General features: G+C 43.5%; 1 protein-coding gene across 1 annotated transcript in view; it reads right to left on the reverse strand.

Annotated features, from left to right (window-relative positions):
• HCN4 (hyperpolarization activated cyclic nucleotide gated potassium channel 4) overlaps nt 1-26,027 on the reverse strand; it is a 104,159-nt gene that overhangs the window by 63,632 nt on the left and 14,500 nt on the right. Inside the window, exon 2 of the mRNA XM_074601481.1 lies at nt 10,210-10,633. Coding sequence (XP_074457582.1) covers nt 10,210-10,633 — 424 coding nt within the window. The remainder of the gene's footprint in view (nt 1-10,209; nt 10,634-26,027) is intronic.

Raw genomic sequence — 26,027 nt, forward strand, 5'->3', positions numbered from 1 at the left:
GGGTCTATGTCAGAGCAGATCCCAGGCCTAATGGCACCTCAAAAGTGTGAATTAAATTAAACAGCAGCTGTTTAAGATCTGTGAGGTGACTACATTATTATCTTAAATTTATGGAAAGGAATACTGCAGGACTACAGGCGTGTGGCTTAGCCCAGAAGGACACTAGAAGAATAATTCTGGTATTTCTGTTTTCAGATCACATCTCTCACTTTCTTTTTCCAGCTGTCATGAAAAGCAGGATGTTTCCCATGATCAGGCCCTCCTTGATTTCTGGTTTCTCCCTCATAAATACTGGATGAGCAAATGGAAAAGACACAATCACCAACACTTCAGCAGGGAACTGCCTGCTACATGGCCCTGCCAAGGTAGATCGAGTCACCATTGGCATTGTACACAGTCAGGGAAAACAGTTCTGTCTTTAGATTAAAAAGCCACAGTCCACAGTCTTCGTTCCCCTTTCCCTCCGTACATGCATATAACCTTGCATTCTGTCCTTGACCAACCTGATCATGTAGAGAACCACCGAGGTGAGAACTGGGAATGCTGCATGGTCCAGGCTCCTCTGCAGCTGACCCAGCTCAGCACTGCCCAGCGTGTGGCTGGCTGCCACCATCCGTCCCTCCGATGCTGCAGTGCATCCACTGCTGAGTCACGCGCTGCGCTGCTCAGGGAGCCCTGGGGCGGGCTTGGGCTGCTCTGCTCTTTGGGACTGTTGTGGCATCAATCCACTACAAAAGCTTGAAATAAGGGGCACCAATGAAAGGGTTTTGTCAACTTTTATAATAAAAAACCCACACGGGGCACTGATCGGAGGGAGGGAGAAAGAGCTACAAATCACATTTACCCGAAAGAATCAAAAAACTAAAGCACTTACTTTCTTGAACATAAGAGAATCACAACGCGGAAGGTGGCAGCACAGTAAGCCTGGGCTTAACATTTTTACTGTAAAGTTTTATCCTTAGTCTGCAAGGATTTTGCATGTGTCACTAGAGTAAAATACCATATATGTGGTGCGGTTGCACTTCAGGAAGTGCGAGGGTTAGGAGAGGTGGCATGTTAATGAAAAGCAGGGCAATTACCCTGCTCTCTTCAATTTCATGGCACCCTCTTATTGAGGAACTTCTGGACAAACATTATCCAGCTCACAGCTCTGGCAGCTGCTGTTCTGCAGGACTTCTTGCTTAGGAAGGGGAGAAGACACAAGGCAGGAAAAGTTACCAAAATATCCCTGACCATGTGGGAGTAGAGAAGGTGACAGACGCTGGAAGAGCAGAGAACAGGGGACACGCGTTCCTTGGAACGCAAAACTGGGGCGAAGATCAGCACTGTCAACAACACATGAGAATTCTCCCCTGGTGAAGTGGTGCTGGAATGAAATGAATTAAAAAGTTCTTGAAGTCATAGATGTACTTCCAAGTCCTCTTCCAAGAGGGCAATAAGGAAAATTTTTTCATGTACTGCAAAGAGAATTCAGAAATATTTTCCATTCTGATGTGACTCTGGGAATGTGGAAATTGCCTCACCCTTTCCTCTAGCCCTTGGGGTATTCCTGCCTGATCAAAACTGGGAGAGGGAGGAGTTAAAGTAGAAGAGGAAGCTTAAAAATATGCATCCTTATGAGAAAAGCAAGAATAAAATGTCATCTCTCCGCTCTGAAAAAGTTACCACATTGATTTCTGCTTCATAAAAATGAGGTTAAGTTGAATGCATTAAGCTGGCAAACTGGATAATTGCATGTCCTGAAACTGTCTTCGAAACAGCTCTTTTCACAGCGGTGCTCAGAAAATAACTTCATCAATAAGGCTCTTGCCCATTAAATGTTCACACCTCTCTGTTCCTTGCTCAGGAGTGAAGCTTGTCCTTCGCAAGAAAGGCTTCTTCCTTTCACCTCAAAGTAGTGGGGAAAGTAAGGCTGTTTTGTGTTGCATTAGTATATTTCTGGCAAGAAGAAAACAGGGTGAAAAACAAACATGTTCTCAGGGCTGGGGCTTTCCATCTCTGGTGCCCCACACATGGTGTCTTGCAGTCTTGCACTGCAGCTGGTTACTTGTTCTCTAGAGTGGAAGTGAGAATTGCTCCGAGCCAAAGCTTGGCCTGGGGTTTTGCTGCCCTGTCGAAGAGCACTGCTTCTTTCCCCAGCCAGCCTGGCCAGGGTCAGGCCTTTCCAGACAGCTAAGCTCTCGTACAGCCCTGCCGGCAGGGTGGGTCCTGACCTTTCTGCATGGCTGACATTGCTCTATCCCCCTTCCTCAGTGCACAGCACCTTTGAAAGGCAAGAGCTTGCCTTCGGCTACCTTGTTTGCATGGCAACGCATATGAATTCTTCAGCTCACAGCATTATCTAGCGGTGGTTCTAGAGCCTGAGGTCTGAACACTGCACTCCATCCTAGTGAGCTCTGTCTGGGAGAGGGATTCAGGCTTCTGCTCTGCCTTTGGCTCCACAACACAACAGCACTTGCCACAGGGTGTTGTGTCTACAGACAGGGAGGTGTACTGATAATTGGCTGTTCTCTCCTACCAGCCCTATCTACTTGCTACAGCAAAATGGATTAGGTAGGTACCCACTACTTTGGATTCCTCTGGTGTTCAGTAGTGCCTCAGAATGCCCATCAGCTTCCAGGGGGTAGACAAGCAAAGCAAAATCTAAAGAGCTGCTCAGATGCAGATTCTTTTCCAGAATCTAAACCCTTAATTATGCCATTGAGCGAGGTATTTTTCTTCTCCTGTTAGTAGAGCTTTGCTGTCCCTTTCACTCCAACTCCAGCAGGAGCAGCTGTTCAGGTCCCCATCTGGCACTTCCCCTTGCCCAGTGACTGGCCCAGAGCACATGCAGATACTCTGTGGGGAGTTGAAGTAACTGACTTCATCTCTCTTGGCGAAAAGCAAGTCCATGCTGCTGTGCTCCTCCTTACACCCCCAAATCCCCTCTTCTTCCTCCCTCACTAAGGAACTTGATTTTTTTTTTTTTGTGGTCATAGCTGGGCCAAGCTCCTGCTTCATTCACACAACTTACAGATTTGGCACGTTCCTTTCCAACCCTGTCTTGCTAAATACAAAAAGTGAGGAAAGGAAATCTTGTTCTCTTCAGCTACCTCATTAAAGTTTTTCACTTGATATGAATGCAATCAATAGTGCCTTCCTGGAAGACGCTTCAACAAGAACAGCAATTAATTTGCTACCACTTGCCAAGGCTAATGTACCTTAGACACACTGGCCTTAAAGTTTGGCAGAACATGATTCCCATACTGCTAAAGGACAAAACCACGATCGTCATTGGATCAGCAACCCAAATTGTAACAGGAATCTCCCTCTGAATGGCTTCCAAAGCTGGTTGGCTCTTCCTAACATCAGCACTGTATAGACGTACATCATATATCCACCGTATGATGTATTGACACAAGGCTCAGCCCTGGCTCTGAAGAGCACTGTGCAGGCTGTACGTGCACAAACGCAACCTGAGGTGCTCAGGTCCAGCCTCACGGAGGGTGCAGACCTTTCAGGCTGGCCTTCACAGTGCTTTTTCTATGGGGCACAGCTCTACTGAGGTGTGAATCTCTGTTCATCTAAGGGAACTGGGCACTGCCCCTGCTGGTTCCTGAGCTCACAGGACTTTTCTGTGCTTTAAAAGGCTCCCAGAAGTTTTCCATAAGCTTTGCAGTCAGAGCACAGGGTTCTCCAGACCCCTCTCCTTGTTACAGATGTACTTGATGTAGGTCACAACACCCTCCATAAGCATGCTGTGATGCTATCTATATGACAGCAATGTCAATATGCTGAGGGCCCAGGGTCCCTCCATCGCTGCAGGTGGAGCATGCCTCATCAATAAACTGCGAAGCCTCCATGGTATTAAATCTTAGAAAATGACACTGATTGCAGGAGGAATCTCCTCATGCCAGGCTCCAGCACTTCTCCTTTGAGGACCCTCTGTTATTGTAACACAAGAGCAGTAATAAAGCCTGCCAGAAACCCCCCTCCAGAAACAATGGCCTGAAGAAAAATGACAGGCAGCTGGCAAGATATGGGCATTGAGCTGCAGGCAGCTGGTGCTGGCAGAGACATAAGGAGACGTGAGCTCCCCAAGAGAAAGGCAAAATTACCACAGCGTCCAGTGAAGGGACGTGTAAGGAGTATGCTGGGAGGAGTCTGAGGGGAAAAAGAAAATGAAAGGCTGGAGCAGCAACCAGCTATCACAGTGATTAGAGATCATTAGGAGATCAGCCTATCTCTTTTGAAAACCTTTATAATTCCACTCCAGCATAAAAGCCCAGACTGACGGCCCTTGTGACACAGAGAACCAGAGACTGGGCTCAGGCAAGACCCTCTTATTAACATGTCTTACACCCTGGTCAGTGGAGAATTAGCTTCAGACACGTGGGGGAATTTAACCCCATTGCTGCTGCTACAGGGAGCCTGAGGCTTACCAGGGCCAGTCCCCTAGATGATTTTGTCACACAGGCACCTGTCTACTAAAAACAGATCAGAGAAAAAACATCCATGAGATGGCAAATGACTTTCACTTGCTACAAGCTGGATGTGAACTACTGACCTAGAGACAAATGGCTGTGTGCCCTAATCCCAAGCCCTCAAGCCATCTATTCCCCCTATCATACCATCCTGTTGACAGAAGACACATTAAGCACTGCCAGAAGGTGACTGTAAAAAAAAAATAAAAGGCTTTTTCCTTTTTATGGCAACCTCTGTAGCTGTGCAGCTATTCAAATATTTGCCCGGCTCCTTATAATTCATTAGAACCCATTTTTTACAATATTCTCTTTGAAATTGTATTCTCATTGCCCAGGTAGAAAGCTTAATTTGCATTATAGCATTAGAACTTCCTGCTGAAGACAAGCTCCACCAAAATACTTTTTTTAGGTTTCATTCTCCTGATAGGTAACACGGCACAGGGAAGGGGATGGATCACTAGCTGCCCATGGGCAAATAAGGGAAAACTCAATGTCTGTACAGGAATGGAGAAAATCTGTTTCCTTCCGTTGTCTGTCCTCCCTCTGCAAGGATATTGTGCTGCATGAGTGAGAATAGTTCAGTGCAAATGGCTGTGGTAAAATCTCGAAGGACCTTCTTCTAATATGTTAACAAGAGTTTTTTGCCATCGATTTCAGTGCAGCTGAGATTTTCTCTAAAAGGAAAAGATGCTTGAGTTTTGGGTCACTTTGTGCAGTGAGAATGCAAATTGCTGTAACTTGCATTACGGTTCTAATAAGCTCCTGTAATGACATTAAAGACAAATGGTTGATAACGCTGCCTTCAGAAATGAGGTAATGCAAATTTAGGAAGAAATCCAGCCCATTCTCCCCCTCCCTGCCATATTACCAGTGTTTGTTGAGTCTGATTTTACTCAAGGGTGGCCAGAGGTTTTAATGAGTTACTCTCATGGGTCTGCCTTGCTATTTAACATGACAGAATTGCAAATCATATCGATAAAAAATCTGCTAAGCTATTTGGAACTGCTCATGGAATGGGACCCTGCTGTGCTACTTGAGAACAACCATTTTGCCCAGCTCCTCCCTTCTCAGGATCCAGTTATGGATTTGGCCTAACATTACATCCCCCAGCCCATGAGCCACATTATTTTAATTTAATGTAAGGAAGGCTACAAATAGGTCAGAAGAAACTAAGGGAATTAGCTGTTCAAATCAAAACGAAAATCAATTGGGAGACATATTCTCATAGTCTTTGGAAGCTCTCTCGCAGTCCTTACACATAAGCCCTCTAGCTTTTGAATCAGTTTTCTAAATATCTCTGAATCTTCTTAAAGCGATGTCATTTTTCAGATGATGTCATCTGTGGCCAGTAACCCACCTGACAAAATGCATTCCCTCCATTCTAAAACTTCTATGTAATATGGAAACTCAAGGGAATAAAGAACAGCATTCAGGAAAGTTTTCAAGTTTTCATTGATGTAATGGTTAGAAAATCACCAAATTTCCCTTTTCTTCTGGTTTCAGCTGCCAAAATTGAAAACTATAATTTTTTTTCTGACAAAAATCTGATAAAATTCTCTCATTATAATCTTTTCATTGCGGTATGTATTAAAAGCCGTTGGTTCCCTTCCTTCCCATCATAATCCCTCACACAGATTCTGAAATAAAAATGTTTTCATTATCTAAGCCTATGTGCTATTTGGAAACCAATTTATAGGAATTGGAATTTACTGTTGTCCCAATAAATGTTTCTTACTTGTAAGTCAAAATAGTTTGATCTTAAATATAGGTTACTGCATCCTGGCACCAAACACAGGGGGTAGATGCTGTGCATAAAGTAGGGAAAGCTCAGCAAATTGCTCTTAGAAAAAAAAAAAAATCAATCATTTTTGCCTATGAATACCTAAAGAGTGTTTTTTGTTTAACAGTCACAATCTGAACTGTATTGGCTTGGTTTGATTTGGCATATGGGTTACGTGGTATTATTCTGCTTTTATTCTCTCTGCTGGGTGACCTTGGGATAAGGTTTGTAGGATGTTAGTGTTCAGAGTCTGCTTTCTCTGAACAGTTTCTCAGAGACAACAGTGTGAAGGCCCAACTCCCTGACCCTGTGAGCGACAATGTGCCTCCATGTTCACATGGTCAAGAACCACAGACCAACCCAGATACCGCGACGAACTGTTGGAGTAGTTCAAAGGCCGAGATGATGAGAGCTTCCCGGCGTATGACCAAGGCATGACTGAGTACCCATGTTCGTTCTAACCCCATCAGTAGAGCTCCAGGTGCAGGCCATGCCAGCCCTCCTGGATCTCTGCTTATAGACTTGGCAACTACCAGACACTGAAGTTTCTAATGATATTCAGGCCAGCTAGGCTTGAGCCAGTGCAAGTATGCCTTCCCACATTGCAATCAAGCTTCCCACTGCAGGGTAGGTATGGCAGACACTTCAAAAAGACTCTATTTATATTCTGCCCTACTGGTAAATTCATTTGTTGGACCACTCATGCAAAATGGATAATGCAAATGAAACTGCTACATTTGGAATTAAGCTTATTTTTGTACTCCAGTGAACATGAGTGCATTAGGTTGTGTTTCTTTTTTTTTTTCCCTTCTTTTTTCTTTTTTCTTTAGGGTGTTTGCCCAGCTGTAGTCCCCCAAAGCACTCATTTCAGGTCTGGGGGAGGATGTCAGAGTAGTCTGCTGCTGAGCCAGAATGGTGCAGGCACTTCAAACCACTGGCTCTTGAGCCCACAGACTCATGACTAGCATTGATCTGGAACTGATGAGTGGCTGGCTGTTTTACAGCATTGCAGCCTTAGAGAAGGCTGCTCTCTCCTCACTGCAGGGTGAGTGATAAATTCATGCAGAGCATGGACAAGTGCAGGGGAAGAAACGGAGAGGATCACTGTGAACTCAGGAAGTGACCACTTACGCCTGTACTTACTCGGAATTATGCTAACGCACAGATGTAATGTTCATTTAGGAGGCAGAGTAAGTAGATTAACATCTCTGTGTATACTGGAGCCCCCTCTCCTCCTCATACAGGACCCAGAGTCTCAGCACTAGTTATAAGCAAGGAGCTAAGTTTCCCATGGCAGCAGCAATTGCTTCATCAAAAGTCCCTGCAAAAGCTCAGTACAGGTGAGCCTGGATGCTCCATCCAGACACACCGCAGCACGCTCCCTCTCCAACAAGTGCATCCACCTCTCTTAACTCTGCCTCACACTGCCCTGCACACATTCCTCTAGTTCACACACCTACTCTTCTCCAGTGGACCAGTGTGCCCTACTCACAACTCTTTTTTAGCTTATCTGGTCATATGCAAAGAGCCTACGAGAGAAGGATACTACCCAGCAGATTAGACATAGAGTGGGATAGTGTAGGGGAGCACAGGAGACCAGAATTCTTCAGCAACTCCCTCTCCCAACAGTCCTCCTCTTTCTTTAACTCTGCACCGCAGCCTGCCCCTCGTGTACACCCAGAGTAAATCTAGTCCAACACTGCTCCAATCCTACAGGAATTTACACTTCCAGATCCCCACTGCTGATCTGTGCAGTGAGGAAAGATTAATGTGACCTTTCAGAGATGGATCATCTGTAGGCACTTCAGAGGAAGAAAGAACCGTCAGTGTGGTTCCAGGGCGCACAACCGTTTACTCCCACGCAAAGATGAAGCAGCGCTTCTCTTCCCAATCTCCTTGCTGCTTTGTAGCATGCACTGCACCAATGACAAGGGCTTGCCCCTTCTCTCTGCTTCCCTCACCCATTCCAGAAGGTGGAAAACCTCCTAGTATCATACTATATCGAGAAACTGCTGCTTGGGTTGAGCCCTGTTTGAAAAAAAGACTATCATGTTTGCTCTGCTGGGCTCTGCAATGCATAACAGAGTCTGCATTGCAGTCTCAAACTGCAATCCAACACCATCTGTCCCTTCCACTTGCAGCACTGCATCGCTCCAGGGAGTCTGTTCTTCAGGGGGATCCGGAGAGCACCTGGCTGGGCTGCCCATGGTACCCATGACAGCCAGCAAAAGGGCAAAACACCCCACCGATTTTTATTACCAGACTGAAACTAGAAATGGCTGCTCAATGGAACTGTATGAGAAGCATACAGGAAAAGGGTGCTGATTTGCTTTCATTTCATTATTTTTTAAAACAAATTCAGTACAATCAATATCAAATATACTTAATTCCTCTTCAACCATGTTATGGAAAGGAAGGCAAGGAGCAGAGAGAAGCAAGCACGGAGCCCTGCACAGCTGTGGCTACATGTAAATCTGTAGGAAGGAGCTACTTTGACAACAGCTGAAGCCACCAACTTGCCTTTCCTGAGCGTTCTGGGATCAGAGGACAGAGAAGTACTGCAACCAAGGGACAGGACAACAGACCTGGAGATATTTCATTGCTCTGCTCAGTCTCTGACTTACTGAGTCACACCGGGAAAGACACTTCGGCTTTATTTATCTCCATCTCTCTATGCACTTCCTGCCTGCCCGCACTATGAAGCAAAACAACCTAGTAGTGAATTCTTCAGGGCTGTAGTCGTCTCTCCCTATACATTCATACAGCATGTGGCACAATGTCATCCCAAACCTCAACAAGGCATTACACTCCGCTGTAAGTGAAGCATTTGCAAATTTTACCACCACAAAGATGAAGCCTGAAATTTGTAAAGTATACACCAATGCTCTCCCTCTGAGTCTGTGATGCTGGGAGGTGGAAACGGTTCAGCTCTACCATGAATTAGTGTTCTGACAGCTCAGTGCAATCTAGCCATGACTTGCATGGCTGCTTTCCCTTCACATTCCCAGGAGCACACTCTGCATTAGATCATGCTCTGCATCGGGCTCTGCTCCAACGCAGAGGAGAAAGTATGGGGAGGGAGATGAAATTGCCTTGACCAGCTTTCCTTGTCCTGAAAATATGCTCCTGACATGTGGAGAAAGCTGCAGGGAGCTTTCTTTCTGCTTTGGAGAGCACAGAGACAGGAAAAAATAACTAATCTTCAAGCTACTTGTAAGGTTGTGGCTTCACTCCCATTAGGCCTGACACTCACCCTGTGTATTGGAACTCCCCTGGGAACAGCGGGGGGCCAGGGGTAGTAGGGCTCTTGCTGTTCACCAGGCCTTTATTTCCTCTTTGCACAGACCCTATTTGTTTGCAGATTGCTTTTCCTTCCTCTTCCTCTACACTCTAGTGTAGAGTGTACACTCTACACTTCCTTCCACTAACATAGTGTCAGAGAATTTAGAAAGCAAGAAGGTTATAAATACATCACCAAGACATTAATTCAAGAGATAAGCATGTAAAAGAAGAAGACGCTCGGGTAAGCAAATGCCACAGGTTCGGCGTATCAACTGGCTCTAGACCTTTCCTCTGAGCTGTTTCTGGACCTTTTGGGGCTCTCAGAGGGCAAGACTCCGTTGCGTGGCTAATGACACCTTCCCAGGCAGCTCTGTAACTACACACTTCCTGCAGGGGGTCCACCTGTACTTACTCTCCTCCCAGCCCACACATCATCTCCACAGATTATATATGTTATGATCGTGAAGCAGATAAATAGTACAGTGTCAAGTGACTAAGTAACAATATGCTGAAGGCCCTCTCAGGAACCTGCTAAAAGCAAAGCATTAGACTCAAGACACAGTTCTTTAGCATTCACACTGGCATAAAGAAGGAGAATGGGTGGTCAAAGAAAGCACTTTTGCATAATGCCAGCATAAGTGGAGAAAAGATTTAGGATGCAAGTGCATCACAGCCTCTGCTCACCTCCTCCCACTGATGAATATAGCGGATGAGCCGGGAGAGCCGCAGCAGCCGCAGGAGGCTGAGGATCTTAGTGAAGCGCACGATGCGCAGAGCCCGGGCTGTCTTGTACACCTCAGAATCAATGCGGGTTTCAACAATCAGGAAGATATAGTCCACAGGGATGGAGGAGATAAAATCCACCACAAACCAGCTCTTCAGGTATTTCATCTTGATCCTCTGTGGGTCTAGGATGATCTCTGTGTTGTCCTCCACCACAATGCCTGTTCGGAAGTTGAGGACAAGGTCGATAAGGAAGAACGTGTCTGAAACCACATTGAAGACAATCCACGGGGTAGTGTTTTCATCCTTGAAGAAAGTGATGCCCACAGGGATGATGATCAGGTTCCCTACCATCAGGAGCAGCATGGTCAAATCCCAATAAAACCTGGACAGCAAGACAGAGACATGTGAGATGAGCTATAGAGCGGGAGATCAGGGAACCCAGGTCAACAGAACTAAGGTGCTTTATGCATCTCTACTGTCACTCATTCTCTATGCTCTGCTAGTCTGCCTGACATACTCAGAGTGCACAAGGTGCTAATTAAGTACTTAATATCATAGGAACACTCATCTTCTGGTTTAGAGGGTTCAGAAAGGAATTGAGTACATGGCTGGACATGCCCACTTGAAAACTTCAACTGGGACTTTAGAGCCACCCAAGAAGAGACTGACATACTTGCACTTACTATGAGTGTTAGGTAAAGAGAGAGAGAACACAAATATTTGGAAGACTGCAGAGTTCATAGGCCAATAAAGCAATTTGGGGTTAAAATCATCAGGCTTGCTCCTACTGCCTGATCCTTCTTTAGAAGTAGGTAGCACTGACAGCATTGGGATCAGGATGGAAGTGGTGACTGTGCTATGATCTACATGTTCACTTTCGATTTCTTGCTGAGCCAAGCTTATGCTGAGCCCAGACTTTAGGAGTTCCGTCCACTCTCTATAGATTCCTGTGTTGTATAGAATTGACAGATAAAGCTCAGAGTCACATGGCTACAAATACCTGTCTCATTTCTAAAGTAAGAAACGACAACATTTAACTACTGTTCCATGAAGCACAGTCTCCAAGAAGGTTATCTTCACTCTAGTGGGCCTTACAATAATGTTCACTTTTTGGTTTTGAAAGCACACACAGTCTGAGTACATTTCCTAATTTATTTGGTTGGGATTTTTAAGATTTTCCCCAGGTATTAGTGTAAAATATATAGAGTCACACAGTGTCGCCACATCTCACCCAGAGTGAGGACTAAAAACTTTTTTGGGTCTCATACTTTGTTGAGGAGTCTCAAGAAGAAGCCTCACTGCCCAACACAGTGGTGCTCCAGTCCCTGCCAAATGCTTCACATGTGAGAGATGTCAATGTACTGTGATTTCACATTGCCAAGATTTCATCAACTGTACATTGTGTACTACAGGGCGGCTACTATAATATTGTGAGATATCATAAATAACTTGTATTAAGATGCACCTGTGACAGCAAATGAGCAAAGTACACAGAACAAACCAATAATCAGGTTTCGTCGCTAAAACCTGAGGATGCAACATTTGGAAAACCACAGTGGCTCTTCCAGTCAGTCACACAAATTAGTATGGTGTTTCTATTATTATTTGAGTACAAAAGAAGCCAAAGTCCCTAGACCATAAAAAGGCGACAGCAACTTAACACAAGGGAGAGAATTGAGCCTTCCTTTAAACCAATCATGTCAATAGCAGTGAAGTCAACAGAGTGACTCCGGATTTACAAATGACGTAACGAAGGAAACTGTTGGGTTTGCTGAAGGACACGCACATGCTGCTTCTCTATCTGTCTGACAGATTACAGTAAAAATCACTGAAATGTTCTAGGAGAAACAGATTACCTCAAAGATCCTCAAAATCTAGCTTTGGTAAGAGTTGTTCAGCTCAAGCCTGGGCCTTGGACCAGGCTGAGCTGCTGCAGAGCAGTATTGCTGCAGTGAGGCAACTACACCGAATTGTTAAACTCTCAGCAGGAAAACAAAAAGGGCAGAATATGCCTTAAAAGCTTTCTCTGTATAGATTCTCTCTCCCTATTAAGAACATGACACTTTAAAGCACCTAAAAGCATATTTAAGGTTCCAACTATTACACATGTAGAGACAGGGTCACAAACCAGCAGCACACCAGTAATTGTCAGAAACATTCAGCAGAGGTTGATGGGAGCTGACTTCAGTATGAGCAAAGTTGTCCACTAACAAGGTTTCTAAAAATGTCATCAGCTATCTCTTTCTTGCTCTCAAGGTGCCATGCCCCTGCAGGCAAGGTGGCATGCAATCCTTCACTTAGTATAAAAGTACAGTTGGTGTGGGTAGACACTCAGCAATGAGATTTGGCCATATGCTTCTAAGAGCAAGGCCATGTCACACAGTAATATGCATTAATACTGTATAAATCCATGTTGCGGTCTTCCTTATTAAGGGCCTGAGATGATGCTGCAGCTTTCCTAGTCAATTAATCTAAATAATCACACAATAGCAGGAAGTCTGGAAGCAGTGTCTACATTATTACCGAAAATAAATAACCTCACAGCCATCTTTAATTTGCCTTGGGGGATACAAAAGGAGATATGCGCAAAGAAAATTATTTTTCCCAAGTTTCAAATTAATGGCATGAGACAGACATGGCCAGACATGCAGACATATAAAAATAAGTGGCTTTCTTCAGACATCTTTGGATTTTTCTGCCCCTTATTTCTACGCTGGCTGGGGATTTCAGTCCTTAGCAGGAACTGGGGACAATGACAACAGTGGCTAGGATGGCTCACAGTTTAAGATGTTTTCCACGCACACAACCCCAGTAAAATGCTTTCTGCCTGGCTGTAGCATTTTTTGCTACCCCACTCTCTTATACTCAAGCCTGGTCCTACCACAGCCAGCTGTCCTGCATCCCAGTTTACAGCATTTCTTGCTATTCCAGTTCTAAGATCTTCAAACTCGCTTGACACATGCTGTGCAGTCCCAGTCTGCTATTACTGCTGAATCGTCTACAGAGAATCATCGTTTGCAATGTGGACAAGCAAAGATGAAGTGCTAAAATTCATTGCCATGTGTTTCTTAAACCACAGTTCTCCTCAAGGGTGTACTAGTGACTCGAGATTATTGTCACAGGCTCCCCTCAGCTCTGACCTTTAAAGCCATCACTTACAAAACACAGAAGGTAAACTTTCGTTTCCAATGCACCCCTGCTAATAAAAGGGTATCCAAGGTGTCAAGGAGGAGATAACCTTTGGACTCTGTGAAGGAGGTAGAAAAAGCTGAAAAGCACCAAGAATTTGGTCTGCATAACAATTCCAGCCCAGGAAATCCACCTCCTTTACTATGTAAACTGCCTAGAAGTTAAAATTTAACTATTAAGATTCCACAGCTCCTGCACATTTTAATTTTACCCACATATGAAGTATGATCTGGCCAGGGTGGCATCACTGGATCGAGACTGAATAGCCTCTCAGGGACCGCAACACCTCAGAGGTCTAATATCATCCATGTGTCATTTTGTATTTACACCGAGGAACATCTTTTCACTCCCTGTAAATTATTGGCCAGAATGACTAACGGTGCATGTGATGTATGTAAAGGCAAGAACCAGCTATTAATAACGCATGTTTTCTGTATTTCTGTTGTTCATTTCACCCAGGGATTCCACAGAGCTGACAGTGATGAAATTGGCTCTGCTGCACCCATGAGAAGCAGACAGTATTATTATCCCTGTCTTGCAAAGAGAGAAGTCGCATGGCAAAATCAAGAGAATGGGATTTATCCATGGAAGTCTGAGGTTAAATAAGGGCTAAGACCTGAATTTAATTTTTGAGTCTAACAAGATCTGAAGCTGTTCATATCGCTTGAAAAAGAGTTTAACAGAGACACGTCTCATGGACATCTTCTTCTGATATCCTGTCTTCTTCTCACTTCACTTCCTGTCTTTAAAAGCCTACATAAAAAATTAATACATATGAATGCATTGTTTATTATAGCTGACTCAGTGCGACCGAACAGCTCACAGCACAGGGAACAGCCAGCACCATGTAAACAAGATGTCTTGTTCAAACATACTTGGTTTTTGTACTACATCCTACTCTATGCCTGCTTCTTAGATCTGAAAATCACATTTTAACATGCACCGCTACCTCCGATCTTTTAATTCCTAATATATTATTTAGTTGTAACAGTATGCACTGGAGAATTAGTGTGGCAAAGACACTTCAAGCATATACGCTCTTTAAGCATTGTGGGTCTCAGTCTGCTGATTTGATAGCATGTATACTTTGTAGGTATTAGTTTGTGGGTTTTGACCAGGAAGTTAGATCATCTTTCCGTTCTGTCTAGTGCATAATGTAACAGCAGGCTAGGAATATTGCTTTCGGATGTCATTTTTTAAATTCAATAAACCTTGATTTTTCAAAACTACTCCGTGATGCAGTATAACCAATCACAGTGCATGAGCTCAGGAAGGATTGTGACCAATTGGAGAGAAAACAGTGAACTGCAGAGGTTAGCCCGGTCAGCATCACTTTGTCTGTCTGGCATTCAAAGCCTGCCCCTGAGTGGGGCACATTTGTGGCCTTTACTACTGTTCTTGCTCTGTAGTGTTGGCACTGTCAAGAAAAAATAGACTCGAACAACTTCACCTCTAAATTAACAAAGATTTTTGGACGTTTTCAGCCTCTGCTGAACCGTGGCTAGCTCTGGGTTGAACTGAGGCGCTGCCTGCAAGTGCACAGAAAGGAAGCAAAAAATAAAAATGCATCTAACTGGAAATGCCAGGGAGCCAGGATATTCTCACCAGCAATGAAATTTAGCTCAGACACCGTGGCCAACCTTCCTAACCTTACAAGAACAGCTCTTTAATGAACACATCTTGCTAAAACCAAAACCAAAGACAAATCCAATTGCTCTACCAAGCCCAGGCAGGAGCACCGGCTCGGTGCTGACTCAAGAAACAGAGTGCCACCTACTGAGTCACAAATGACATCTCCATCCTCAACTTTGCATGGTGAGGAATTGCGACATTATTCCTTTAAAGAGCTGATGAAAATCTGCCCGTTTCTGCAGAGTGGCAGCTCCCTTCCCCCTCTCTGGATTGCGTGTTGAATTAGACACTGCTGTGCTCACCAGCAACTATCCTGACAGGAAAGAGGTCGCACTTTAATTCCCAGGACTGCTGGTCGGGCTAGAAATAGAAATCATCTTTTGTAAAGAGCATTAGTGGATGTCAGTGCGGCTGGAGCAGCAACGGTGGGAGGAAAGTTTACTCCAGAAAACAGCCATTCAAATGGGTATCTGAACACAGAGGAGAGAGAAAGAGAAAAAGCAGGAAAAGATCCTTCCCTGCCTTTGGAAGCATTACTTCTCCCTGATATGAGTAGGCGCATTTCTACTGGAGAGTTACAAACTTTGCATTAATTACAGAGATAATAGGAGGAACATGGTGATTCCCTGCTCCTAAACACACTAAAGGACACTTAACCAACTACTGAGTCCGAGAATCCACTCGCTAGAAGAATTCATTTATTTATAGGGAGTTATTCAAATACCTGTGCACTTGAAAACCTCTTTGAAATGAATACCTACCCAAAAAAAAGAGTCAAATGACTTACAAAAATATTCCCAGTGCTATATGATGGGAAATGATTAGGGGGGCCTAGCTAAAGAATAAGACAAACAGTTTTAATTCCTTCTGACCAATCTATGCAAATAACACGTATCCTCTGCCATCCTGAATAAAACCCCTCAGAACACTGATAATTAGCCATGCATTACGACAGCAGGAGGAAAAGAGCTCTGCTGTGTCCCAGCCTCCTCTCGAATTCCCTGGCTGCCTGCTTCGGCAGCACTGGCTGCTTCTCATGCAGCCAGGGTTGTCCCTGGCTGTTACAGAATATGGACTGCACCAAATTCAACTTCACCGTGCAAACACATAGAAAATAAACAGTGGAGATAGATACACAATTAAGGGTGATCTCCAGATTACCTGCACCTATGGGTCTAAGGAAGATGTTCCCACTATCTCCTCATGGTGACAGTAAGTAGGCAGGGCTGGGAGCCCTGTACAGCTGGTAGCCTGAGCTATTCATCTTTCTTCTGAACTTAGATGCTGTAGTCATCGTGATGCCTCAGCTGGGTATCAGAGACTAAGTGGTACAAGTGAGTTCCTAAAATGGGATCCAGTTCTACCTGTGATTAACTTTCCTATCGGGAGCAAAAGTTGATGAATTTGAAGTACTTACATAAGCAGGTGTCCAAATAGGGCTATCTCACAGTACAGCCTTCGCTACAAACGAGGTGTGTGATTGGAGCACTTTGCATCTAGATTTCTTAAAACTCACATGTTGTCTTTGAACAAAATTTTCATTGAATTCAACTGTCAGTTTTACTTGAGGCAAGCTATTTTCTAAGGTCTGCATTTAGCCTTTCACTTAGATTACCTCCAATCTACATAATCGCTCACCTGATCCCCTCTGAACAGTGCACAATTCCATACTGTGTTTCGAGTTTAACACACATGCTCAAATTATTACCTTAAAATATAATTACATGGATTTTGTTGGGTGGAAAAGTAAGAAAGCTATTGCTTATGTAATACTTTAAAATGGCATTTGCAGTCCAAGCAAGGTAGCATGCCAGCTTTTTATTGCTTCTCTATCATCAGCTTTTAAATCTGACACTACATTATTAAACAATAATCAACACCTTGCATTTTTCAAAGTAATATCCATACATTAATTAAATCCCAACAGATAAAATTAAGAGGGTATTATCAGCCTATATTACAAATAGATAGAGTATGAGATACTAAAGACTTAAGTAACTTATTCAGAGGTAGTACTACTTCCCACAAAATATGGTTGCCTAGCTTCAGAAGAGGTTTCCAGTCATGTTATATACTGTAATTTGATCAGTAGCAGCAAAGGGGAAATTTCCTTTCTTTTCCATTGTAAAAATATAAATATACACATTACTTAGCGATATTTTTATTCCAGCTATAATACTTGACAATTTGCAAACAACACATCTGAGGCACCGATGCATTTAACCAATTATAGTACATTGTGAATTACGCCCTTTCTTTAACTTACAAAACACAACACATTATATCAATATGTGTTAGCTTAAATTATTAGTTCTTTGATAGTACCTACAATACACCCACTCTGCTGTCAGGCTTTTTAAAGAGATGAAGATTTGCGCGACAGAGATGTTTACAGGAGAATTCAAAAGAACCGAGAACTAGTAAAGTAGACCTTATGCTGAAGGTAACCTACCAGGGATCGTGCTTGTTTGAACTATGAAACAGCTCAATGCTCTGAATAAACATGGAGTTTGGTAGCTGTTGGCACAGCCCCTGCTGACAGTACAGTCATAGCGGACCACAGACAGCACCGTGGCGGGCAGCCCCCCAGGATGCACCTGGGCTTTTATTGCCATGACTATAAAAGCCTTGGACCTTGCACTTCTCACCAGCTCTGCTCAAAAATGTGAGCTCATTACCAGGGGAGTTGTCTTTTTCATTAAGTATTAGCTGAGAAATGGCAAAGCCTTCGCCTCGTGTGGGCTTTGGCCTCTGCAGGGAGTGCACACATGCCAGGATCTCCAAGGAAATCTCCTCTCTGGGGCTCTTCTGGATAGCTGGGACACTCAGCATTGCCTACTGGAGCTGCTAGAAGAGCCACAAAGAAACTGGTGGTGATTGTCCCACAAAAACTAGATTTATCAAGACAGAGACATTTCTATGGCCTCCATCTAGTCAGTTTAAAACAGGCTTTGTGACTCAGCCAAGGCAGACAGTCCTGATGTTCTGTGACTTTGCTGGAACAACTCTGTTCTGTTTCCTGCTTTTCTGTCTCAGCAACACCAAGTACTTTGTATTATCTTTGCACTGAAGTCCACCAGTCATGAACCAAAACCACATTAAGAAAAGTATTGTTCAAGCATGTAAAAAAAATATGGAGCCTTATCACAAAGAGCTGCTGACACCCCATCTCAGAAGTGTATTTAACTTTCACTCAGCTAGGGAAGCTGATGATAGAATTGAAGTAACTTGGCTAGGACAACAGCACTCTAACCACTAGATAGTGCTATCTTTCACTCAAGTTCCCCCAAACGCCATACCCAGTACGTGAACTACACAGCAAGCGGTATCACTGAGATCATTTTCATGGAGACTGAGCAAACCTTGCGGGGTGTCATTTCATTACAGTCTGAGACATGTCAGGACAGAGGAGTTCATGGAGGCTACAGCAGTGCTGCCTGGCTTGCACATCTCCTGGGATAATGAGAGTTCTGGACATCTAATCTGTAAAGTCAACATCTACTACCTAACCCTGCAGTGTGCTTAACAGAAACTGCACAAGCATTTTCAAGAGTTTTATGTGTAATCTGTCACTCGATAAATGCAAATGTATTGGAAGACTTACACCTAGTCCTTGGTCCGCAGACATACTGTATCACACAGAAACAATGTGTTCCTGCACTTGATTTCCAATAATGCTGAAACATAAACGTGTCACAAGAATTAAGAAAAGTCGTGGTGAATTCTGCACAAAGTAGTCAATTGACCATTCTCCTCAACTCCCGCCGCCTTCCTGCCTGCAGATATCATCCTAACAGATTAAACCGTATCTTAAAGCTCTACTTAGAACCCAATCTTCCCAGAAAGGTAAAAATAAACAAGATTTCATTTCCCCCTTTGGGGAATGCACACACAGAAACAGAGATAGTCACAAGAGACTTTGTTTGTTCTGGCACTAAATTTGGAGGATGGAGGCCAATAGAGCACATATCCCATTTCTGACTAAAAGCAGCATTAGTAATATTTTCTCACTTGCCTGGATGCAGCTATTACTAGCTCATGGAGAATTCCCCTGTAACAAGCTGTAAAAGCAGTGAAATTTTTGAGGGTACTACCTGTAGGAAAGCTTATTCCCTATTTTTCAAGGTCCAAAGGAAGAACATTTACACCCTGAACCTAGAAAATGTATTGTTGTTTTCATAGCACCACTGAGGTGATCAAAGATATAAATTGTTCTGCAGTGGAAATTCATTGCAGCAATGGCTGAAGACACCATTGGGAAGATAATATGGTACAGATTCAGTTGGAGATTTATAAGTACGACTTTCCTCTAGAAGGAAACCAGGTCAGTGCAACCACTGGCAAACCAAGTTCTAACCTGCCTGGACAGGCTCCTCTCTCTACTGGTGGTACGTTAGACCATTTCAGGCTCCCTGTCGAGGGAAGGTATAGACAGATTGCATCCCAACTGCTGGTGGTCTGGGATTACCCCCTACGCAGTCACATCACTGTATAAGAAGTGTTCCGCTAGAGAGCTTAACCCTCTCTTCATATACCACCCTCCTGCTCTCATAAATATGTCTTGATTTCCCCCTCCTCTACCCCCCCTGCCTCCTTGTTGAATCCCAACGGTTTTCAAGGTGTTAGATGTATATTGATTTCGTAGAGCTCCCAGAATACATTATGTATGAGACTGACATGCTAAAGGCCTGGCAATTCTGCATTGTTTGATCTTCTGAAATCTCTTGCTTGTATGAATATGGAAAAGTTCCTCTTTGTTTGCTGTCCATTGATCCAGATGTTGACCCTTCTCTGTGTGCATTTATCTCTGATGATTTAATAACGTAAAAGACGAATAAACTGAGGAAAGGAAGGAAGCCCCTTTAGGGGGACCTATTGCCATGGAAACGTGCCATATGTTGTTATTGTCGAGAACAGATAGATCAATAAGAGCTGCAGCTTCCAAGTCATCATGAATATGTTGTGGAATGTGAAGGACTAAAGCCTAAAGACATGCATAAGTTGTGACATTATGAATTTCAGGCCTTGGCCCATATCCAACATCTAGCATGAGTCAAATTCAAATATTTGGGCAGCCTGTTAGAAAGGTGGTTCTGCACTAGGGAGTTCTGAATTGTCTCAAAAAGCAGCGATATTGGGCCAAGGGTTTGATTTGTACCCAAGTATATGAAGGAAAGGGATTGTATCTTAGAGAGTGCCCAGGCTCCAATTTCTCAGAGACACACAGGTAGAGCCTACTTCTCTGAATCTGATCTTTCACCTTTACTTGCCAGAGTATTAACAGCAGCTCACACTTAAAGGATTCAGTGCTGCAAGTACTGACTTTACATCTATATAGATGATATAGATATATGTATGTATGTATATTAGTTCAGAGTAAATGCTACCGCAAGAGTGGCAGAGGACATATGACATCAACTGATGGAACAGGCATCTTCCACCAACTTTTCTCGGTAAGTTACAAGGATGACAGACTGGATTCTTAACTATTTTGTATCGACATGGCTCTCTTGCTATAATAAGAGTTTACATGAGGTGAGGATGTTAGCCTCACCACTAGAAACCCAGATTTACTAAATTTAAACACTAAAATAGGGCAAAGAGATGACATGAGTCACATCACTAGATAAGAATCAGTTTAGAAAGTGTGGGACAGTGGAGGGGACATCACTCTGCTTTCTGCTAGCTGTTGTTTTGCTTTGGATTGACAAATTTATGCCCTCATGCTCTGCAGTACATCACAAAGGTGACAAATGCATGCAGCAGATAACTAAGTCATCTGCCAGGCTGAGAAAAAGACTTCTACAGCTTGGTGTTGAACAGGAATCACAACTCCAGTCTTCCCACAAGGAAAGCAGGGTTGAACAGAAGGTTTCTTATTACAACATCTAGGATCTCATAGAGGCTCCTAGAGACCCAGGTTTGGGTTACCCACCGTAACTTTTGAACCATGCACCACCAGGACAACCATCTCCACAGCAGGTCACCAGTGTGCTTAAGCAGCCTTAGAAATAACTATGTATGTAGTTTAGCTTAGCTGGCCATTTACATCCAGTTTACTATGAAAGACCAAAAAACAGAGGAAGAGCTTCCTGTGCCTGAGGATGGATCACACCTGAGCCTGACCCAGCTGTTGTTCAGCTACATGAAGCTATTTACTCAACGAGATACACCTCTGCTTGCAGGAAAAGGCACTCGTGCCTTCTCATATTCTCTCTTCAACTTTTAGAGTTACCAGGATTTACGTCTGGGACAAGCAACAGCATCTGCCAGACTTCAGGACTGCTGCATGCTTATTCCTATCACTCTGCATGAGCCCTGGATATGCCAGATGGGGCAGGGAGGAAGTTTAACCTCTTTCCTGCTTAATGGCGGGATCGGAATCCAAAAAGCTGCCAGAAAGAGGCAACAGAAAGTAGTTTGGGGTTTTCCAAGGGTCTACTGGAATGATCATATTGAAAGCTGTGTTACTCTAAAGGTTCAAAACTTCCTAAACCACATGTTCATTGAGCAGAGAAAAAGCCAGAGTGACAGAACATGTTGCCTACATATAGCTTTCATCCCTGACAAGGACGCTTCACCGCAGATCTAGTGGTTACGTAGCACAGGGGTGAGAAGACCTGGAAGAGAGAGTTCACTCCCAACTTACACTCCCAAGTCAAATGCCTTCTTTAACAGGTATTGCTACTGGGTTAAAAACACTATGGGGTTTTTTGCCAATGGGATGACAACTGTAGAGCAAATTTTCTGCCTGCTCTGTGAACAGAAGTATGGCTTCAAGTGTTAGAGGCTAAGGAAATGCCAAAGGAACAATGTGTAAGAACCATGGATTGGGATGGATGGAGTACATATTTTGTAGTGTTTCCAAACTTTGGCTCCTACCGATCAGTATTACTCCATGAGAATCAACAGAAGAACGCTGATTTACATCACTACTTTCAGCCCTGGTGGTGTTAATGCTGGCATCACTGTTTCAGTCAAGCTTCAGCATGAAGCGCCAGCCATAAAGCCTCTTTCTGTGTGGAAGAGAAGATGGGGGTGGAAGGGAATAAGGCATCTGAAATGATAAGGAGGTAGTGGCTATGCATGTTTCAGTTTCAAAAGTAGAAAATATTTTTCCTCCCCAACTCTTCTGCAGCTAACATCAGACTCTTGTTTGCAATGACTTATGCAGGCTGGACTGGAGCACAATGAATCCTCAAAAAGACTAATGCTGCTGGGATCTTGGGGCTATTCAGGTATCCAAGACCCCAGACAAGAGATGAATCACCTTCTAAAAATGCAGCAGTTAAGGAAAAAAAAGTCCAATTGCTGCTGATTATTTTAGGTCTCAGAAGAAACATACTGTGCTAAGGCTATGTTATCTAAGGCATCCACGTGAATTCACTATCCTCTCCAAACATCGGATGCTGAATTAATTACTGCATGTACTGAAACATTATGTAGCTCACAAGGGATTTTTTCCTTTTGACCTCAAAGCACTTTATGGCAGGTGGCTGAGTCTCAGCATCTGCCAGCTGTGGAAACTGAGGCACGGAGAGGCAGTTATTTCTTGAGTGCCTCACACACATGCAGGTCCACAGAAGACAGAAGAAGAGAGACAGGAATCCTGACATCCACTCCAGCGCCTAAGGGCACTCAACTCAGCTCCCAACGTAGCACTTCAGCTCCACACAAAGGCAGTTCCTTATGCAAGGACCTACTGAACTCCAAAGCCCTTTCCAGTTTCCGAGAAACCGTTATTTGGTGTCCCAACAAACATTTCTGCATTGAAATGAGGAAACCCAACAGAAGCTTAAGGGCAGCAGGAGACCTGGGGAAAAATGAGGAGGACTTGGTGCATACTCTGAAATGGGAGAATTGAAAAACTCAGAAACTGGATATTTAAAATATATTCTCCCCTAGAAAGGATACTGTCAGGCACATTTGCCCAAAGAAGATGCTTTGAATCACAAATTACGCAGAATATGAAAAATTCAGTGTCCACATTCAGGGCATATAATGCCTTTTCCCTCATGTCAGACTGGTAGGAGCCATTTTGGCTTTTCACCCTCCTGTGTGGCGTGGAGCAAGCTATATAATACTCCTGCAAAGGAAGCGGGTGCTAGGGGATCTGGGCATTTTCACTTCACTCATATCTGGCTTTTGCCGAGACTTGGGATGTTGCTGGATCTCTCCCGCTCTTTCCAGGACACGCTGCGAATTTCTGACTTTTGATCTTTTGTAGAAAAGGCACATCTTTGTGGTGTGGTGGGGATTCTCAGGGGGTTCCCCCTTATCAAAGTTCTAATCCATGTTGCAGGGTCTCAGCGGTTGCAGCTCCAGCGGTTTGTTCCAATCAAGAAACCGTCTGGAGCATGTTGTAACTGCAGCCCCTTCTTTCCTCACCATTTCAAATCCCCATTACAATCAATGGGACTTCGCATAATACCTCTCCTTAAAAAATATACAAAACAGGAAAACACTGGTTGCAAAACACAGCAGCTTGCTGTAACTCTACTGTAATGTTCAGTGCTGCTTCTCCAATACATACATTGTTTTTCTGCCAGAGACATCCAGACAAATAGTGATGGGCACCATTAAAAAATGCTTAGATAAATCTTTTCCAGTATGGGCTGGGCTTGATCTGCTCTATTTAAGTCAATGGAACACAGCCATTGAGCCTTGGGGGAGCAAGTGCCAGCCCTAAATCATTTCTTTGATTAATTGTTCTCGGGAAGGAAGAATTCATTAAGCATTCTGCTCAGCAATTAGAAATAAATATATTTTTAGAATGAACAACCTGCCAGAAACAAGTTGTTTCAGAAATATATTCAGATTGATGCAGCCCATTTTCCATCAATACATAACACAGAGGCTCCAGCCTGCCAGTTTCCATCCTACCCAGAGGGACACTGCAGAAAAAGGTAGGACAGTCCTGTCACTGAGGAACTACTTGCGCTGTCTACACAACCGAAGTTCAGATTCTGCAAGCAACTCTCTAGAAAATAACACAGTTTCTCTGTATATTAGTTTTCCAGGCATAAAATGGGAATATATATCCTTGCTATTTCACAGAAATATTACAAAGCTATTTCTACAAACAGCTGGGACAGTGCAGATATGATAGTCATGAAAACCTAATAAATAATGAAAAAAACCCACCCTGTATTTGCACTTCAGCACCAGGGCTCAGACATGCTACAAAGTGAAGCTAAAATAACAATCTCTTTAAAGAATTTTGGACATATGACCAATATAATATCACAGACTTCAGGTATAACTGAAACATGCAAGTAGTTTTGTTGACACAGTAAACAATTACCAAAAGGATAGTGGGGCAGGTACCTATTTCAAGGCAGTGATATTCAAGCACTTTCCCGCCTGTTTAAGGTGCAGATTCCCCTGACAATTGAGGTGTAAGCATATATTTTAAATCTACCTGATCCTGTTTTAAATTTTAAATGACCTTACTTCAAGGCGGGAATTCATCACAGAGCTCTTTCTATATTCTTTTTCCTCTTTTGGTGAGGACAGGGTCTATTCAGGCCTGAAGCCCAGAGAAGCACATGCAACTGCAAGATGAGCAATGGCACTTTGAGGATGCCACAGGCCTCCTCCCCAGTCTAGAAAGATGTACTTCTGGTCTTGACTCTGGAAGGAGAAACCCCAAAAGAACCTAAGCATACTCTGGGTACTGAAAGTTATAGCCACAGAAGATTCATCCAGACTTTTAAATTTTGTGTCTTAAAAGAAAAGACACGTCTTCTCCTTTGCTAGTGGTACCCAGAGGCAAGTCTGTTCCCTGCCCTGTTTTGGGTACCTAGGATGGCAGCAATGTCTCAATGAATTCCAGGTTTTCGAAGAAGCAACACCAGAACACACTCTCAAAGGCCCTCTTCTCTAAAACATGATATATACTTGTAGTTTTTTACTTCTGCACTTACAGGAGCCAATTTCAAGGCCACTGTAGCAGGCACTGACTTAACCTTTGATTTCAGCAGGAGCAGGGATATGATAGCGTATTATATAAATTATCTGGAAACTTGTGCACATCAATAATGCTCGATTACATGATATCTATGTTTTTTCCTCTTTTTAGTTAATCTAGTCCTTCTGTTTAAGTAAGCTTAGTAGTAAGGCAAAAGCTAGGGTTTTCCTCTGCGTTCTTTCAAACTCATCCCACCAGAAATATACGTGATATGACTCAGCCCAACTGGCTGGCACTCAATAGATCACAGGAAGGATGAGAAAGAGAAGTATAAAGATGGTTCAGTGACGAGGGTACCTGGAAGAAAGCTCTGCATGTCAATCAAGCCAACGTCCTCAGAACTCCCCAGTTTCAGTGGGGAACAGTGGAAGGTCTTTCACTGGAATCCAGGAAAAGCAGATAGCAAATTAGCTCTGCTCTCAAGTATATCCAAAAACATTTTAGCTCAGTAGATATTGAGATTGTAAATTAGGGATCTCCTTTATGAAAGACATCATTGAATCAGGAATAGCTATTTTGTGGGCGAAGAGCTGAAAATTCAGTGCTCTAAAATATTTCCACTGTCGCAACAGAGAGCTAGTCTCACTAAATCTGGCTTTGAAGATCCATTCCACAAACATCAAAATGTGAATGTAATCTGGTCTCTCTCACTGTGGTGCAATATTAGCAGGTCTCAGACAGTGCTAGACACAGAGCCTATGTGCCTCAGAGGTACGTATACAAGAGAGACAGGCCAGAAGTAGCTCTGAGGAGTAAAACCGATTCCCAGTGTCACTAGCTGCAGTGCATTCTTACCAAGGAATTTGCCTTTGTACGTCTACTGAAAAAAACTAATTTCAAAGAAATGATGATCTATCCTTCTGCATCCACAAGAACCCCAGTGTGTGGAGAAATAATTTTACCCATCACTGTAGCAAGGCGAATGCTGAGGTGAAATGTGGCGGTTGGGTAGTACACAACAGAACAACATACAATCACTGCAGGG

Source organism: Larus michahellis, chromosome 9, assembly GCF_964199755.1.
Source record: "Larus michahellis chromosome 9, bLarMic1.1, whole genome shotgun sequence".
In the NCBI taxonomy this organism is placed as follows: Eukaryota; Metazoa; Chordata; class Aves; order Charadriiformes; family Laridae; genus Larus; species Larus michahellis.